The following is an 18,485-nucleotide window of genomic DNA, read 5'->3' as shown; positions in this document are numbered from 1 at the left end:
GTAACTCCTGTCTTATGAAATGTCCTATTGCAATTTTTTCATGATAATAAGAACTAAGAATAGAAATGTGCCTTTCTTGTGGTTCTTTCCTGTTAGAAACGTTAAAATAATTTAGAAGTAAGGGAATAAAGAATGCAGAATTCATTCATTGTTCAATTTGTTGCATGGCCTAAGAAAGGGTATAACACATTCCCACACATCAAGAGAAGAAATTTATTTTGTTCTAGTGTAAAAAAGAAAGGATCAATCACTGTCAACATCACCAAAAAGATGTACCATTTCCATAATTCAGAGTATAACCAAAGCACAGGGGCATACAAAAATAATATCCAAAATTCTGAGGATTGTGGCTTCAAAATGAAGTATTTAATAGATACCTTCAGTTGTAATGGTCAGTAAAACGGAAGGATTTGGCTTCGGACATATATGGCTGAAACTGTTTGGAACGCTTTGCTTCCAGTCGGAACTGTCTAGTCCTTTCCTTGACAGCTTGTTGCTCCACTAGTTTTTCCACCCGCTTCCTTCGTAGCCACCTGCAGGAACAGACATGATCAGGTCTGGTGTCAACCAGCATGTATGCTTCATGCTATAAAGTTACTGCTATAGCCAATTAAAAGAAACTGAATGTCTTTACACTGAAACGCTGTAGTCACAACACAAAAGTATTAACTGAAAAATTTCAGGCTTATGCCCTAGGCCCACACAAGAAAACATAGTTATATCTGGTATTGAATGTTTGAATTAAGTTTGTCTTACAATGAAATTGCAAACATAACATTTTTTAGTAATAAACAGTTTTATATGTGATATGGGTCCTATCCTTTTTTAAAAATATGGCTTTATACATAAATAAGTATGTGATAGATTCCAAATAACTCATTTTTTATAACTAGTTGCATGCTAAAACCTTACTTAACCAGGCTGAGAATCCCAGCATGCATCAATGTTGCATTGCTTTTCTTGGTAGAAAATTACAGAGCTCTTGATTTTCATTGCATAAACTAGTTTTTCCTTAAAGCAGAAAAATAAGCCTGAGCATAAAAAACATCAAAAAATGGAGAGTTCACATTCTAACAAATTTAAGTCTATAAATCTTGCTTAGGTAAAATAACATAAAAAATAATTATAGCCGAAACTGGTTTGGCTCAGTGGATAGAGCGTCAGCCTGCGGACTGAAAGGTCCCAGGTTCGATTCCGGTCAAAGGCATGTACCTGGGTTGCGGGCACATCCCCAGTGGGAGATGTGCAGGAGGCGGCTGATCAATGTTTCTCTCTCATCGATGTTTCTAACTCTCTATCTCTCTCCCTTCCTCTCTGTAAAAAAATCAATAAAATATATTTAAAAAAAAATTGTATATACACATATCTAGTATGTAAGTATGTATGTGGTGTGTGTGTGTGTGTGTGTGTGTGTGTGTGTGATATTTTAAAGAAATAAATCTAAACTTTAAAATTGTATTAGAAAAAGGCACTTAAGAAAAAAAAAAGAAAAAAAGAAACATCATAACCCAATGCAGTGTGGTCCTGAACTGGATACTAGTTTGAGCAAATTAAACTGTAGCCATTTGGGGGGCCACCTGGGAAAAAATGGCTACGGGCTGGAGGTAGATGAGATCATTAATGAAAATAAGCCAATTGAGAACAGTTTGTAAGTATGATCTCAATTTCTATTTTTAAATTATAAATACAGAGAAATATCTAGAATATATGCACTAAGGTCCTAGCAATAGTGATTTCTGAGTGATGAGAATGCGAAGTTTTCCCCCTCCATTTCCACAATGAATATTTACTGCTTCTATTATAAAGGGTTATATATTTTTTAAAAAGGAAGAGAGAGAGACAAAGAAAAAAAGAGAAATATATAAAAAACAAAACCAGAAATGAAAGTAACTTCAAACAACAGGACTCCCACAGGCTTGCTGGCAGAATTATAAGCCAGGTGTGTTTCCTCAGAACCAGCCAGGTAATGCAGGGTCTTACCCAGATACTGAAGAGAGATCAGGATTGCCTTGAGCCACCAACATATGTACCCAAATCACCTCTCATTTGGTCTCCTCAGTCTGACTGCCTTTCTTTACAGAAAAATAGTTCTAGGTAAATGTAACTATTCAGTTTTTCTGAGGACTAGGTAGGAGAAGCTGTAAGCAATCTTTGGCCCATTCCTCTAAGAAATGAACAAACAGATGGATATATGAATGAATGGTGGGCTCTCAAAGGCTACCACACTGGTGCCATAAGAAACAACTTTAGTGTTGAAAACTATCTTAAAAGAATGGTATCAATGTTGTGCCAAGTGTGGAATCAAAGAATCTCACACATTTATTAAAGTGGATTTAAAAGTGAATAGGATGCAATGTCAAAGATCCAATATTTGGCTTATTTTTTTCCCCAAGCTTTATCCATATATAACTTCCTAAAATGACCGTGAGGGAGGGGCGCGTTCTGCCTGTGACTTACTGTTTAAAGGCCCGTTCACGGCCTTCTGTCCCCTGGAGGAAGAACAAGCATTCCTCCTGCTTTCGAAGTTCTTCTGTCTTTTTTTCTTTCAGCTGCTCTTCGTGCTTCTTTTTAAGCCATAATCGAAAAGCTTGTTGTGGGTCTCTGTTTTCCTGCTAGTTACGAAAACAAGCTTTGCTTAATTTGAATAAACCACAACTACACTCTGAGACCCTGCCTACAGGACCCTACAAGAATAGGTCCCACTCAAATTTTTCATAGTAATGCCAACCCATGACCTGCACTCCTCATATCCAAACCAAACATACCACATTTGAATCAGCAACAATGACTCCCCCCGTCAGAAAATTCCACACTGAATTCACTGCCATGTGGCTTCTTTCAAAAGTCTTAGTGAGCATGGCCCTCCCATGTTTATTGCAGCATCATTTACAACAGCCAACCTGGAAACAACCTAAGCTGTGATAGGTGAAGGGTTAAAAAAGATGTGACATTTATGTACAATGGTGTACTACTCAGTCATAAAAAAAGATGACATATTGCCATTTATGACAACATGGATGGATCTCAAATGTACTATGCTAAGTGCAATAAGTCAGATGGAAAGGGACAAAAAACCGTGATTTCACTCATTTTTATGGGGAATATAAAACAAAAAAGAAACAAATGAACAAACAAAACAAAATAAAAACAATGTCAGGTACAGAAAATATATAGATGGTAACAGAGGGGAAGGCAGTGGGGAGAGAGCAAAATGGGTGAAGGGGTCAATTGTGTGGTGATAACTGGTGAGCACACTACAGTGTACACAGACATGGAATTATCATCCTGCATACCTGAAACTTATAAAATGTTATTAACCAATGTTCTCTCAATAAAAAATACATGCATACATAGAAGAAAAGAAAACAATACAGTATAACAGCTATTTGCATATCATTTACATTCTATTAGGTATTATAAGTAACCTAGAGATGATTTAAAGTGTACGAGAGGCTGGCCGGTTTTTGGCTCAGTGGACAGAGCGTCGGCCTGCGGACTGAAGGGTCCCAGGTTTGATTCCGGTCAAGGGCATGTACCTTGGTTGCAGGCACATACCCAGTAGGGAGTGTGCAGGAGGCAGCTGATCGATGTTTCTAATTCTCTGTCCCTCTCCCTTCCTCTCTGTAAAAAATCAATAAAATACATTTTAAAAAAATAAAGTGTACAAGAGGATTATGTAGGTTATATGCGAATACTACACCCTTTATATAAGGACCTTGAGCATCCAGGGATTTTGGTATCGCAGAGGGACCCAGGGATCAATCCCACACAGGTACTGGGGGACGACTGTCATCAATAAATGAAGGTCTAAACCCCCTGTTTAAAAAGTTTGAGGATCCCTGGTCTAAACATAGCGACTTGCAAACTTTGCAAAGTTGAGCCCTTTGACAAGAAAAAATAATTTTGCACAAACAAATAAAACAGTTGGAGAAAGGCAGTGTGAGCAGAGTTGAGGTCTTTGTAGCAATCTGAAGAATGTCCGTGGAATAGAGTCTGAAAACCAAAGATCCAACACTTACGTTATTCAGCCTTTCTTTAGATGCTAACTTTGGGGTTCAGACCCCAGAGTTGTCAGTGGGAACCCCCCATAGCTGAGCTATCCCTCCGGAACTTCTGCTGCCCGGCGGGCAACCTCCAGGCGATTCTGACTTCCTACCAGTCTGTATGTGGTCTCCACCTTACATCCTTGGTTATCAGGGCTCTCTCCAGCTGGTCTTCATTTGATTTTTCAGGATGGTTTTTCTACATTTTAGTTGTAATTCCAGTTTGGTCCTGGGAGAGTGTCAGTGTAGCTTTCACTTCATCTGCCGCCACCATGGAACTTCACGAGATCCCAGCTTTGACTTTTAGCTTTGAGAGCATCTAGCTGCCCAGCCCACCTCCAAAGCTGTAACTCCTCTTTTGGAGAGTGGCTTTAGCATTTGCAGCCGTAGAATGTCTCATAAGGGTAACAGCCATGAAGCTCTGTCATAAGCAGCAGCTAGTGGAGTAGCCCATTGTGTTGAAAAAACTTATTTGGGAGAATAAAGAGAGCAAAGGGACAGATCTGGGGCCTTGGGATGGATGCCTGGCTAGAACACTCACTTAATACTTCCCCCAAATATGAGCCCGTGATGGAGAAGACCTTCTCCTACACCTTGCATTTTCCTTTACTTGCAATCCACATGGCAAAGCATGCTGGTCTCAGTTATGAAATGCATGTGACCTAGGGTACGACGCTGAACCTGGTGAAGAGGACGCATGGACCTAAAGGATACCGCTGAACACCTAGAAATCGCAGAGAGGCTGCAGATGACAGGTGGGAGAATAAAGAGAGCAAAGGGACAGATCTGGGGCCTTGGGATGGATGCCTGGCTAGAACACTCACTTAATACTTCCCCCAAATATGAGCCCGTGATGGAGAAGACCTTCTCCTACACCTTGCATTTTCCTTTACCTGTGATCCACATGGCAAAGCATGCTGGTCTCAGTTATGAAATGCATGTGACCTAGGGTCTTCCGGGTACGACGCCGAACCTGGTGAAGAGGACTCATGGACCTAAAGGGTACCGCTGAACACCTAGAAATCGCAGAGTGGCTGCGGGTGACAGAAAGTGTTCATCTGGAATTACAGACCAGAAGAGTCAGGAATTCAGGAACCAACAGGATTGATGGGTATCTCTGCCCATTTACTCATTCAATGGATATTTACAGAGTATCTATTATATAGACTATCTACAGGCACAGGAGTACTCGGTCACATCAATGAAAAAACCAGGTCAGCTCTCCCATACCTCCTAGGCCGATACTGTACAACGCAGTAGCCGCTAGTCGCATGTGGCTACAGACAGAGAAAATTACACGCTCAGTATCTTGGTCACATTAGCTCCATTTCCAGGGCTTCACAGCCACACTGTGGCTTGACCGCCAGCACAGGTGCAGGGCGTTTCCATCAGCTCAGAAAGCCACACCGGGGAGTGTTGTTCTAGACGAGCAGATAAGAATAGATGATTGATTGACTGACTGGTATGTCAGATGCAAAGAAAAGTGTGGTAAGGAGAGAAACTAATAATGGGAAGGTGAGGAGAAAGGAGGGTATTTAGAGAGAAAGTGAGGGAGCGAGTTTGGAGACATCTGGACAGAGTCTTCCAAGCACTGGTAACACAGCAAAGGACCTGACAAGGGGCTGTTTTGCATGTTCAATAAAAAGCAAAGTCAAAATGAAGCTGTCGCAAAGGGCTGGCAAGTGGAAGGAGGACATCTGGACAGAGTCTTCCAAGCACTGGTAACACAGCAAAGGACGTGACAAGGGGCTGTGTTTTGCACGTTCAATAAAAAGCAAAGTCAAAATCAAGCTGTCGCAAAGGGCTGGCAAGTGGAAGGAGACGAAGTCAGAATAACAGGGATCCGACAGTGTCCAACCTTGTAGGCGGTGGTAGGCACTTGGGACTTTATTTGGAGATGAGGAGCCATTGGAGGTTTCTGAGCCTCCCTGATGCAATCTACTCCGCATTCAGAGGCTCACCCTGGCCGCTGTGCTGGGGACGGAATGGAGTTGGGGGCAAGGTGGAAGAAGGAGGAGCAGTTACCAGGCTTTTGCAGCGGGTCAGGCAACATGCCGTGGTGGTTTAGATGAAGACGGTGGGACTCGGGATGTAAGTTGAAGATAGAATAGACAAAATGTTCTCCTAGACTGAATGTAGGGTTTTATATTGTGCTTTACTAGATTATGTTTTAATATTTCCAGCATTTTTAAAATATTTTTATAAATATAACCATATAAAACCAAACATTTCTGCATTACAAAACCAAAAAATGAAAAACCAAAGGGAAAAAGTAATGCAGTAGATTTCTCAAAGAATATTTCCTAACAGAAAAGTTGACAAAGAATTTTTCTATGAAAAGAATATCCAAACAGCTCAGAGGTGATCAGTCTTGCTGAAAATAACACTGCAATGCAACAACATTTTCTACCTATCATGTTGGTAAAAATAAAAACACTTGAAAGCACACTTCTTAATGCAGGTGTAGGGGTATTTTGTGTGTGCACCCCATCTTTGCCCTATTTGAATATAAAAGTTACACTGTCTAAAAAAATTGGTAGCTTTCCCTATTTGGTGCTATGACAGTTTAAATGAAATAGGAGTCACTGGATTTTTGCAAGGCTTCTTAGGATGCGCCTGATGCATCTTTTGCGAGGGTGGTTCCTGGACAAGTCTCTCTACTTCTCGCAGATGTTCTTAGTCTGACATTCTGATGCCCTTCCGTAAACAAATCACACCTCCATCTCTGTATGAAATTAATTTTTATAGAAGTTTTACTTACTCTACTGCTCATGTCTTCAATTTCCTTTGCTCGCTGAATTCTCCTCATTTCTACAACCTGCTCTCTTTTCTTTTGCAACCACGCTTTAAATACTATGTCGTTCTCCTTTTTCTTTTCTTTCTCTTCTTCTATTTTCCGTAGTTCTTCCTGGTGGAAAGAACATCAAAAGGCATTAATAAAAGATTTAAAAATCATAGGTGAGTCCTTAGAGTAGAGAGAGATATTTTGAGATCTGAAGTTAGAATTCCCTGCCTCTAAAACTTTCCATCGAAAAGCTAGGTGTTCTTTAAAAAAATAAAAAAATAATAATAATAATAATGCCTCTAATTTGCTTAGGAAGAGAATAAAGATTTTTTTAAGATAAATCAAACTGTAGAGACAAAGGCTACAATTATATGGGTGTATAATACATACTGTCCAGGAATTCCTTGAATCTCTCCTCCACTTCCTACTTTAATTTTGGTCTTAAATGCAGCTAAGCCACAGAAGCACTGCATGATGTCCGTAAAAGCAGAAAGATGTTCTAAATGCTTTTCTATTATTGTTACATTTGTTAATTGTAATAAATGGCATTGTGGTTGCAAAAGAAAAGGCTGCAGTCACTTAGAGATGTACTTTGAAGGGTGTAAGTGAGCCACCATGTGCTTGCTGTCTAGGACCTGCTCTGAAAATTCCTTAGCCCACGAAGGAGGTGAAGCAAATACGCCAAAATCTCAGCGATTTCTGAATCCGGATGAGAACAGAGGGTTAGTTGCACCTTTAGATATGTTTGGAATTTTTATTATTATGTTTAAACATATTTTCAGCTAGCATATATTCATAAATTAACACTTTGCTATCAGGAAAAATGTTTAGATAATTAGTTAAATGCAAGAACAAAATGAATTTTTAAATCTGAATTATCCAGCTAACATTCTAAAAGGGAGTGACTTAAACCTGAAGGGAGGTACTTCATGGACCCAGTTACAGACAGCGATGAAGCATCGCGTGGGAGCCGCGCCGCGCGGTGGTGGGAACAGCAGCGAGCTGGACCTGAGGGCACTCACCCTGCTGCGTACGCACTGTTCTCACCTCTAACACGAGCTGCCTTCACAGGTCTCCAGTCTCTCCCAACACTAAAGTCATCACTGAAATAAATAGACACTGTCTATTTATATGAACGACACAATCCCTGCTTACATTTTCTCAAAGAATGGAATTCAGAATCCTTTCCTTACGCTTTGACAACAGAGAAAGTCCTTCTAATTACTTTGGATGGAACACAATATAGGAAGGAAAGACAAAATTCTACCCTTAACAGCATAAAATACCTTTTAACATGCCTGTCTACTATTTTCTAAACCCTAATGGAGCTTACATTATATATAGTTCCTTTTTACGAAAAGAAAAAAAAAGAACATTGGGATGCCTTGCATGGACACGGACAGTATGGTAGGACGATTATCTTTCCAGAAGGAACCTTTAGACACTTACACAGACAACATCAGCCAGAGCCCAGCTAACAGAGCTGCCAGGGAGAACGGGGAAATGGCTCCCTTAGCAGAGAGCCAGAGTACAGCAGCCAGCCCAGCAATATTTTGTCGGGCATAAAAAGTAAAGCTGTGAAAGAAGCTAAATAATATTTTTAAACCCTTAGATTATAAAGCCCATGCCTTCAGCAAGTACGAGGGAAGGGGAACAGCTATTCGGATCTTTGACATGAGGAAACAACAGTGTGTGACGCCCAGAGAAGAGGATCAAATGCAAACAGAACAATCTACCAGCCACACCAGTCACAGTTACCCTTAGTTCACTGGTGAGAGATACTGAAATGGTGTAAAACCTCCTCCATCACTTTCACAGAAATACGCCCACACATATGCATGGCTGTGTGCGTCCAGTTACTCTCAACAGATACATTTTTTTAATTGTCATAAACTTAACAGAGCCTTTAAGTCAGTGGTTCTCAACCTTCTGGCCCTTTAAATACAGTTCCTCATGTTGTGACCCAACCATAAAATTATTTTCGTTGCTACTTCATAACTGTAATGTTGCTACTGTTATGAATCGTAATGTAAATATCTGATATGCAGGATGGTATTAGGCGACCCCTGTGAAAGGGTCGTTCGACCGCCAAAGGGTCGCGACCCACAGGTAGAGAACCGCTGCTTTAAGTATTGTTATGTATCTGATCCAAGTAAGCGGAACCTGACTGTTAGAGTTTAGATACCAGTGGCCGAGCCAGAAAACACTGAGTCTGCAGCCTTTCAGACTCCGGCCTGAGTGGGCTATGGGCTCCATGTTCTTGCTGACTCTGTTTTTCACTTTTTCTGAGAATGTGAGTTCCTGATAAATGCAGAGATTCCCCTGGTAGTTTCCTGCCTAAATGGAAAATATACTATTTCTCAATGAATGCCAAGAAAACTGGGATTTTTTACTCCAACTTTGCTACAAACAAGTTGAATGTCTTTGGTAAAGTTACTTAAACTTTCTACACTATAGTTTTCTGATCTGCAACATGATCTTTAAGCTTTCCTCTAACTGTAACATCCTATTAGCCCATGATTCTGCTGAGGTTTGGTATTTACAGTTAAACATTTTGTGTGGTTCAGCTTAACACCATTAGTTATCCAGTAAAACAGAATTTGGGGCATTCAAGTCATTTCAAGAAAACGTACCAGTTTTGGCACCTAGAGTGTTCAATTATAAAATACTTTTATTTTAAGAGCAAAAAAATACCCCAAAATAATAATTTTGGATTCCATAAGGCATTCTGGAGATATTTCACTAAGGTTATTAGTTCTATTCTTAATTTGACTAAAATCCCTGAACTCAAGGGATTATAGGCATACACAATACATGACACACACACACACCACAGAATTATAATCCAATTCTACCTGTTGCCTCCTAAACCCCAGCACAGCTTGCCTGCACGTTCCCACCTGACATTAGATTCTCACCCGTCTCACATCCAGGTTCCTTTCAGCAGTCACCTGACTTCTCTGAGCCTCACCTTTACAATGAAAGGATCAGATGAAGTCCCCACTGAGCTCGACCCCCGATCCAACCCAGGTGTTCTTTACTGGGCTTTGGGAGCCTTACACCAAGGACCAAGGTAGTCATGGAGCTCATCCCGTCCATACACATCCTGAACACTCAACCCTTCATCTTCCGACAGGAAAACAAAGCAACCAGGCAAATACGCCCCATACTTGGAAGAAATACTTTGGTGAAGGACTGTTTCCATTGCTGCTGCACCTGTAAAATATGAAAACAGATTCTCCTCTCCACCTGGTGCCCATGCGCTCTCACCTCCCTCTTCAGCTTCTCTCTCCTCTGTTCCAGCCGCTTTTGCAGTTCCTTCTGTCGCGGAGAAAGACAATACGTGGAGGTCACTGGAGATACATTGGCAGACTGTATCCTGTGATTAGACTTCCCGTTCCCCTTACTGGGCTCTGAGTTGGCAGCGGAGCTTGGCCGAGCCTTGGGGTTGGGCGGCGGTTGAGGGGGGAAAGCCGTGGGCTCCTCTGTGGATGAGCCCTGGATCTTGGCTGCAGGCTCTTCCTTCTTGACACCACTGACAGCTGAGCTGGAGGACCTGGCTGATGACTGCTGAGCATCATGTTCTGAACTGTTGACATTGCTAATGGGGGGCAAGAACCCCTGACTCTCAATGTCTTGCAGATTCATAAGTTCAAACTTCCCGTCTCTCTCGACCAGTACCTTCCTGTCCTTGTTCTCTTCACAGCTCCCGCCAGGGAGCGACAGGAGCACACCTTCCTGTCCAAGTTCATTGGAAATATGTAACTGCGACAGTTTCCCAGACACATTACTCTCATTTTCAAAACAACATTTGTAGTCGTCAGTGTCTTCCAGCGGAGGAACTTCGAGATCCACTAATTTGTCCTTGAACTTCAGTTTCCGCTCCCTCTTGTCATTCACAGGTTCTTGATTCTGTAGAATCTTGTTGGCTTGTATAATTTTCTCCATAATGTATCTCTTCACCTCCTCATCCTCGTCCTCCTCCACGTCTTTCTGGCTTTCCAGTTTGGGTTCCTGGAAGGAGTTTTCACTGTCTGAATCTGACATGGGTTCCAAAGACTGACTACTCGGTACAGAAATGAAGTCATTTCTTCCTGGTGAAGCCTCATCCCTCGAGGATGCGTCAGGATCAGGAAGCTGTCCCGTGAGTTCGGCTTCTGTTTCATTCTCTTTTAACTCTTTGCTAATGCTCTCTTCATTCCCACAAGCCATCTAAAAAAAAATATATATGAGGTTCTCTTTTCAGCAAAAATGGAGACACTTTGTCTATTTGTATGTAAAAAAACCAGAAATGGATTTTCAGATTCATGTAATTTTAGAAATGGAAAAATACATGTGCTTCCTGCTCGCTCTTTGCTCATAATATTCTAACTCACATTTGTGAGCACCCCAGGGGAAATGCATGGACAACAGCAGTCAGGAAATTTTAACTCTAAATCTGTATTTGATGGTATTGAGTGCTATACTGATATTTAAAGTATTTTATGCCAATGCATGAGAAGGTAACTATAAATATTATTTTAATATTCCACCCTCTATAAAATTTTCCTCCCTTTACATTTTCAGAAGTATATTTTTTAATGTTTTCTTTTTATAATATTTGTATTCTTCAAAAAAAAAGTATCTTTCTCCCCAAGACCATTAAAAGTTACTGCCATTGGTCAAGTCCTAATTATTTTGAGGTTCTTAGAATCCCTTGAGATTATTATTGCCATTTTCTGCAGAACCCAAATCCAGATCAATTTTTACCTCTAGATTTTCTAGAGAAAAAAAGTAATAGACCCTTTATATTTTTCTATATTAATTCCCTAAAGAGCTCATTCACTTGTCTTTTCTTTGTTGCTCAGAGCTTATTTACTCTTAAGATTTCAAATATTAGCCAAAAGACTATGTTTTTTGAGGATTTGCTTCATTTGTCACTCACATTAAATCTCCATGATTTTACTCGTTCATATAAACTAGAAATGAATTGTACTCATTTTTTTGCTTTTCATGCAATTAATTATATTATTTATATTATATAAATCAATTTTCACAATTTTAGAATTATAATTTTAGCTTTATTAAGTGCTAACTTAATCCCTGTTCTCTCACTAATTACCCGTGCCTTAAGATACAACATTTAAACTCTCTGTGCCTCAATTTTCTCATCTATAAGATGGGATGATGTCATTTGTTCTATGTACATTAAAGAAATTTTGTGAGGTTTAGACGAGATAATACGAAACTCTTCAAGAATTACAAAACACTTTGTTGCTGTTAGCAATTTATTTATACCTCTATTATGTTGACATCACTTTGTTCTTGTTCATCAATTAACCACTCCAGGTCCTTTTCAAAGTCATCTTCATATTCTCCAGTTTCTTTGGAATCAGTATCTTTATTTTCATCCATTTTCTGTGTGTTAGGGAATAATGCTGTGAGACGAAAAGAGATAAGGTCTATGCTATGTGTACTTCAGGTGTATGTGAGTCTAAAGACCAAAATTGAAGATAAAGCTCATTAACACAGACGCACAAAACATGGGGTGCTCAGAATAAACATGTGCCTGTAGACTTACAATGGCCAGACATTTTCCAAGTGTACTACTCCTAACCACTTCCCCCCAATTCCTGAAACCGGAATTTGCAAGGAGACTAAGAGGCAGATAAGAAGACCATCGGCGGCTTAGAGAGGGATGTTCCACATTCCCCGGATAGCATTAAAACGCCTGTGCGTCAGAGCGCTCACAGCGCATGACTCAGCTTCTTAGTCTCACCCATCTGCATTTTCTTATGTTCAAATGAACACAAGTATATCAATCCCCACCCTCAGTTTCCCCACCTTCGTAAAGAAGGATCTAGTCACTTATAGGCGTAACTATAATTTGTGACCTAAGAGCTTTTTAACTAAGTAATAACTACTTCTCATTTATGGTAAATGCTGGTTTCCACAGAAGTCAGGCTGTTGTCAACTCTAAATAAAACATTTTTTTTGTTAAAAAAACAAACTCTGATGCCTAATACTAGAAGACAGTGACAATAAATAGAGATGTCAGATGAAAGTTAATAAATGTTTGTGAAATGAAATGAAATGAAATTCATTTTTAAAAGAGCTAAGCTAAAGTTATCTTCAAATTGAGGTCAGTGCATAGCCATGTTAATTTTTTGTGTACAACTTTTCAAACAAAAGAAGCATGTAAATCTCTACCTATAATGTGTCTGTATATGTGTGTGAGCATACCACATATATGCACAATTTTGCACACACCTATAATCTATATATATAAAAGCCTAATATGCAAAGTGTCCCCTCGGGAGTTTGACCAGGAACCGGGAGTTCAATCAGTCGCTATGATGTGCGCTGACCACCAGGGGGCAGTGTGGAACAAAGGAAGGCCCTGGCCAGCAGCTGGCTGGCAGCCGCTAGGGACCCTACCTGTGCACGAATTTTGTGCACTGGGCCTCTAGTATTCCTATAAAGATTATACAAGACCTCTGGCCTACTCAGTCTGGTACAGAAGGCAAACATAAACAAAACACATAAATTAAAAATGTAGGGAAAAATAAAAATGTAAATAAATGTAATAAAGGTGTATATGAAGGACTGTGGAAGGGATAAAAGAAGCAATTAACTCAGTCTAAATTGCAAATACCATGGAAAGCTGAGCAGGGTTTGATTACTGAGTCTGAGAGTCCATCAGTTATTCCACGCAAACAGAACAGCACGAGAAAGAACAAACACACACGGACAAACCTGGAACTGAACATAAACATGTAAATGTAATAAAGGTGTATATGAAGGACTGTGGAAGGGATAAAAGAAGCAATTAACTCAGTCTAAATTGCAAATACCATGGAAAGCTGAGCAGGGTTTGATTACTGAGTCTGTGAGTCCATCAGCTATTCCACGCAAACAGAATAGCACGAGAAAGAACAAACACACACGGACAAGCCTGGAACTGAACATAAACATGCCACTAAAGAAAGATCTGGAAGGAATATGGAGGGGTCAGTTTGATGTCATATTATCTTTCACAAAGAAAAGGGTTGAGGGAAAATTATGTAGATTTAATTGTCACAAAATAGCCAAAGGTAGAACTATATAGCGATAATCTACACACTTCCCACTATTGACTTAAACAAAAGAGCCATGCTCTCTAAATGTACGCAGAATATTAGACCCAGTTCCAAAAAAACTGTAGAAATCTGATGTTAGGGCTCCTAGCACCTGGGAGCCTATTCCTATACCTGCTTCTCTGGCTCCTCCACCAAGAATAAGTTGCCTAAAACCCGTTTTGGAAGTAGAACGAATGGATGTCAAGAATGCGAGAGACCTCAGCACATTGGTAAAGATGTAACATGAGAGCTATTGTGGCTGAATTGATAAATTACCCAATTTGAACTTTGCTTTAGCCATTAGCTTCACTTTATTCTCCCCAAACATTTGAGGAGACCACCTTGTCCTGGTACCAATTTTACTAAAGTGAGATTTAAATTGTTTTCCTTCCCCTGTTCACCGACAAATGATAGTGGAAGCGTGTGGGGGGCCATCTTTCCACTGGCTGCACCAGACACGTGGCAGGGCTTTTCAGCACTACACGTGAAAAACACTGCAATAGGCTTGGTGAACACTGGGTTCAAAATGAGTTTAAAAATGGAGATACCCAAGACGTAGAAGAGCTCCAAGGCTGAGACTGTGGGTGAGAAACAACACAGGAAGCCCTGTACCGATTCCTGTGCTACTGCCATTTAAAGAACAGAAGACAAGCTGGGACTCACTCAGGGGCTAGCAGGCCAGGAGAGGGGATCAAGAGAGGAGAAGGGAAGAAGGTAGGCTGTGAGGTAAAGTGTCTTAGCAGCAGACTCTGGGGAGCACTTGGATGGCAGTTGAAGGAAACGCGGGCCCTGGGTGGCACCTGTTAAACACTATTGAAAAGGCCGCCATGTGAAGGGGAGCGGGCTTGTATCACGCCGAGTAGTACAATTAGTCCGAGGGCTGGAAACGTGGGGCAGGTTTAGGCACGTGAAAGAGAGACGTTCCATTTCAGAGCTTATTCTGAAGTGAGGTGAGATGCCTAGAAGATGACTCGGGCATGAATGTTTTCCAGGAGATCGAAGCTTTAGAAAAGTTGAGCTAGATGACTCTTAAGGTTGCTTTTAACCTTTTCTATAAGATGCAAATGAATAAATAACTGCCAACTCGTGAAAAGCAAGAGAATTTTAAAAGCAAATGCACAGCACCACGGTAAAGAGTATCTAACAACCAAAACAGAGACAGACCATCGATAGCAGGACGACAGCTGTCAGTGGCAAGGGAGATGGGAGGCGGGGAGAGGGGAGAGGGGAGAGAGATTGAGCAAAACAGAATATAAAAGAGGGAAACTGTCATGGAAAAAGAAAAAGAGAAGTGCATATTAGTAGTTACAAGATAGTCATGGGATGTAAAGTACAGCATAAGAAAAGTAGTCAATAATATTGTAATGACTATGTATGGTGCCAGCTGGGTACTGCAAATATCAGAGGGAGCATTGTGTAAAGTTGTCTAACCACATCTGAAACTGACACAAAATAAATACTGAATGTAAATATATATATGTATACTACAAAAAATAAAATAAATATTTGGTATCTAAATAACTAAGTTCAAGATTTAAAAACACTGTGGAGTCTGTCTCATTTAAATGGCATCTTTCTTTGTCTAGTTCTTCATATTGGTTTCCTTTCCTTCTCAAGACAAAGTTAGTCTTGGGTAACTGAAATGTCAATTATTCAACTGGATAATTATAACTATTTCTAATGTATTAGTTGGACTATAATTACTTCTAGATATTTCTTTCTTTTAAACTAAGATTACAAAATGGACGTTCTTAAAGGACTCAGAGTAAAGCTGTGATAATTTGTAAGTCAGAGGTTGAGAGCAATAATACTTTGAGGTGACCTAGAGAAACCAAGTCAGTATTGCAGAGTGAGTTTACTCACCACTGCCTACCTGCAAGGCAGACTAAGTCACATCAACTGTTATGCTTACTTACCTAGCAAGTGAAATAAGGTTGCCATGAGTCATGCAGAATAAATTGAAACTCATTGTGATTCAAAACACATACCTAGTTCCATTTTTCACAGTCACAAATGCCTTAGGACCATCAGCCCTCTTTTCAGAGCAGGGATCTTGAAATGTACTATGTTAAGATGTTTAAGTTACATAACTAATTGTTAGAATAAGATTTGTATGGAACTCTCCCGTGCTTTCCCTTAACTTTATAATAAACAGAGTGGAACTTGTAAATAAATGGTTGTCTAAAGACTTTCATTAATATGCTTTATTACTTACAAAGAATCTCACCCATGTGAAAACTCAAATTTAAAGCCAAACCATAGCATAAAAATAATAAATAAAAATAAAATGATGACAAATTAAACATATTAGGTGTTATTACGTCATACTAATATACCATACTTAAAAAAGCCACAGTTGAAGTGACTCTGAGAAGTAACTGATAGGTTGGATCAAATCAAAAGTGCCATTCTTTTCCTATAACTTTAAAAAATTCATGGCTAGTTCCCAAGTAAACAAAGAACATGAATCATAAACTCTTGTTACCTAGTCCCCTAAGCCTTTTTCAAGTGCGTCACCGGCTATTCAATCCCCTTCAGTCCCTTTAATCTTCATTCCCAGGGTACTGGCCATATGATACACAGTCAACATGCTCCAACAAAAATACTCCTCACACCAACGGAATCGCCCAACACATTTCCTGTAAGTTTCACACATTTAAATTTCCATGTTTGTCCTCCTTAGAAATCCATGTAACTGGCTTGGACGAGAACTACCTTCTTAACAGGAACTATAGTAAGAGACAGAAAGTAATTCCTTCTCCCTGGTGTCTGCTAACTCCCACGAGGGAACGTGACTGCCCATCTTTTTAGTGTTGAGTCTGAGTCCAGAGATATACACAATGTTGATAACTTTCAGGATTCACAACTTACAAATATAGTCTCATCTAAGTCACAGACTCCACTCTTATCTCGTCTCCTTTTAAACACAAGGGTGTTTAAATTCTAAGAACATGGAAAGAATGTCAAAGAGAACGCCTTTTCACATAAAATAAGAACTTAAGCAAAATCGACCCTGTGGTCACATCCCGAGACCACCGGCCCCTTCTTCCTGCTGCATCCTGCGGAGACGGTTCCCAGGACTGAAGAAGGTGAAGGGATCAACACAGAACATACGAGCTTAACCCATGGGCACCGGCAACAGTGATGATGGCCACAGGGACGGGGTCCGGGTTTGAGTGGAGGGAAGAAAGGGGGGATGAATAGGGACATCTGTAATAGTGTCAACAATAAAAATAAAGGAAAAAAAACCACTTATAATCTGTCACCCCAAGCATGACGATACATAACAGTTAACAAACACCAGGGGGTCGTTTTCGTTGTATCCCAGGTACCAGGGACTCAGCGACGGCCTGGCCTCTTCCTGGAAGGAGCTGATGTCGGGGAGTGAGTTTTCCGTCCCAGGGAGGAGCCATGGAGGGAAAGGCTACGCAACAATGACAGACCCGCCAACAACCAGGCGTTGCCAGGCTCCGCGGACGCGGGACTCGGGAGGATGCGGAGTCCACAGGAGGGCTCTGCCCCCTGGTCTCCCGCCCCCTTTCTCCCACCTGTCCCGGCAGCTCCCCCGGTTCACTCGCTCCCCCATAAACAAGTCCGCACCGTCCTTCCCTCGGTCCCTTACAGCCCCTCCTGCCTGTGAGGTGCGGCGGCTGAGGTCACAGAGATGGCCGGGGGTGCTCTCCTCTCCTCCTCTATCTTAGCTCTGACAAGGAGGCGAGGGAGACCCCGGCACCTGCTACCTACGCAGCCGGGACCCGGCTGCCATGGCAACGGCGCGTCTCAGCGTCCTCCATCCGGGCTTCTCTGACGACGAGGCCTGTGGGCGCGCGCAGGCGCAGACGGCAGCCTGAGGCACTGGCAGCCGTGGATGCTCGCGCTCCTGGGCAGGTGGTCTCGCAGGCACTGCCGCTCGGTGGTTTCCATGGAGACAGCGGGACCTCCTCCCCGCGACACACACGCAGGTCTCCCAGCGTCAGCGACTGGCGGAGGCCGCGCTCTCTTGGTTGTGAGATTTCCCGCGGGGACCTGCCGCTCGCCAGTGTTTGGAAGGTGTGGAACGTGTACGAGTGTTTCTGTACACTATTCTCTTAGCTGTTAACGTCAAACACGAGTTTGTCTCCTGGGTAGATAAGCATATTGCGAATCAACTATCAGATGTGGGCCAGAAGGTCTCCCCGTCCCGCCCACCAATCAAAGTCAAAACCGAATTTACCCGCGTGGTCAAGGAAATAGGACGTTTGCTCCAGGCTTCAAGCATGTCAACTAGACAGTCAACTAGAATTATGCTGTTGAAACCTATATAATTCTATTAACCACTGTCCTCCTAATAATTTTAATTTTTTAAATTCATAAAAATGGTCAACTAGCATTTCCTTAAATCCTCAAACATCCTCTTTATGTATAAAGAGAAAGCAAGATGGCCCCACCCGCTGGCTCAGTGGTTGAGCGTTGACCTATGAACCCGGAGGTCACGGTTCAAGGTCAGGGCTCCATCCCCAGATGGGGGCGTGCAGGAGGCAGCTGATCAATGATTCTCGCTCATCATTGATGTTTCTATCT

General features: G+C 41.3%; 1 protein-coding gene and 1 long non-coding RNA gene across 9 annotated transcripts; one reads left to right on the top strand and one right to left on the bottom strand.

Annotated features, from left to right (window-relative positions):
- Positions 1–193: 193 nt before the first annotated feature.
- Positions 194–17,751, bottom strand: CCDC181 (coiled-coil domain containing 181). 8 transcript variants are annotated; one of them, XM_005861216.2, is made up of 6 exons: positions 17,670–17,751; positions 12,106–12,245; positions 10,099–11,040; positions 6,805–6,951; positions 2,458–2,612; positions 194–533 (listed from the first exon to the last, which is right to left on the bottom strand). In XM_005861216.2, the coding sequence occupies exons 1-6, from the start codon at positions 17,689–17,691 to the stop codon at positions 380–382; spliced, it is 1,560 nt and encodes a 519-aa protein (XP_005861278.1). In that variant the 5' UTR covers positions 17,692–17,751; the 3' UTR covers positions 194–379. The 8 variants fall into 8 exon arrangements, with proteins under 8 accessions (XP_005861278.1, XP_005861281.1, XP_005861282.1 ...); XM_005861219.2 differs by having other exon boundaries at positions 17,474–17,741; XM_005861220.2 differs by having other exon boundaries at positions 17,526–17,741.
- On the top strand, positions 4,717–5,645 carry LOC106725224. Its single transcript, XR_001361095.1, has 2 exons — positions 4,717–4,798; positions 5,091–5,645. It is a non-coding gene; the product is annotated as an uncharacterized LOC106725224 (long non-coding RNA).
- Positions 17,752–18,485: the final 734 nt, after the last annotated feature.

Source organism: Myotis brandtii, unplaced genomic scaffold (assembly GCF_000412655.1).
Source record: "Myotis brandtii unplaced genomic scaffold, ASM41265v1 scaffold1460, whole genome shotgun sequence".
NCBI classification, from domain to species: domain Eukaryota; kingdom Metazoa; phylum Chordata; class Mammalia; order Chiroptera; family Vespertilionidae; genus Myotis; species Myotis brandtii.
The sequence above is the reverse complement of the archived record's forward strand: the minus strand, read 5'-3'. Positions and strand labels throughout refer to the sequence as shown.

What these genes read in the sequence shown, in the direction of transcription:
- CCDC181 (XM_005861216.2), bottom strand. Translation starts at nt 17,691, where the DNA reads ATGGCAGCCGGGTCCCGGCTGC. An exon ending in GTGATGTCAACATAATAGAG is followed by an intron (nt 11,041 to 12,105) that starts GTATAAATAAAT and finishes ATTTTTTTTTAG; the next exon opens with ATGGCTTGTGGGAATGAAGA. An exon ending in GAGAGAAGCTGAAGAGGGAG is followed by an intron (nt 6,952 to 10,098) that starts GTGAGAGCGCAT and finishes TCTTTCCACCAG; the next exon opens with GAAGAACTACGGAAAATAGA.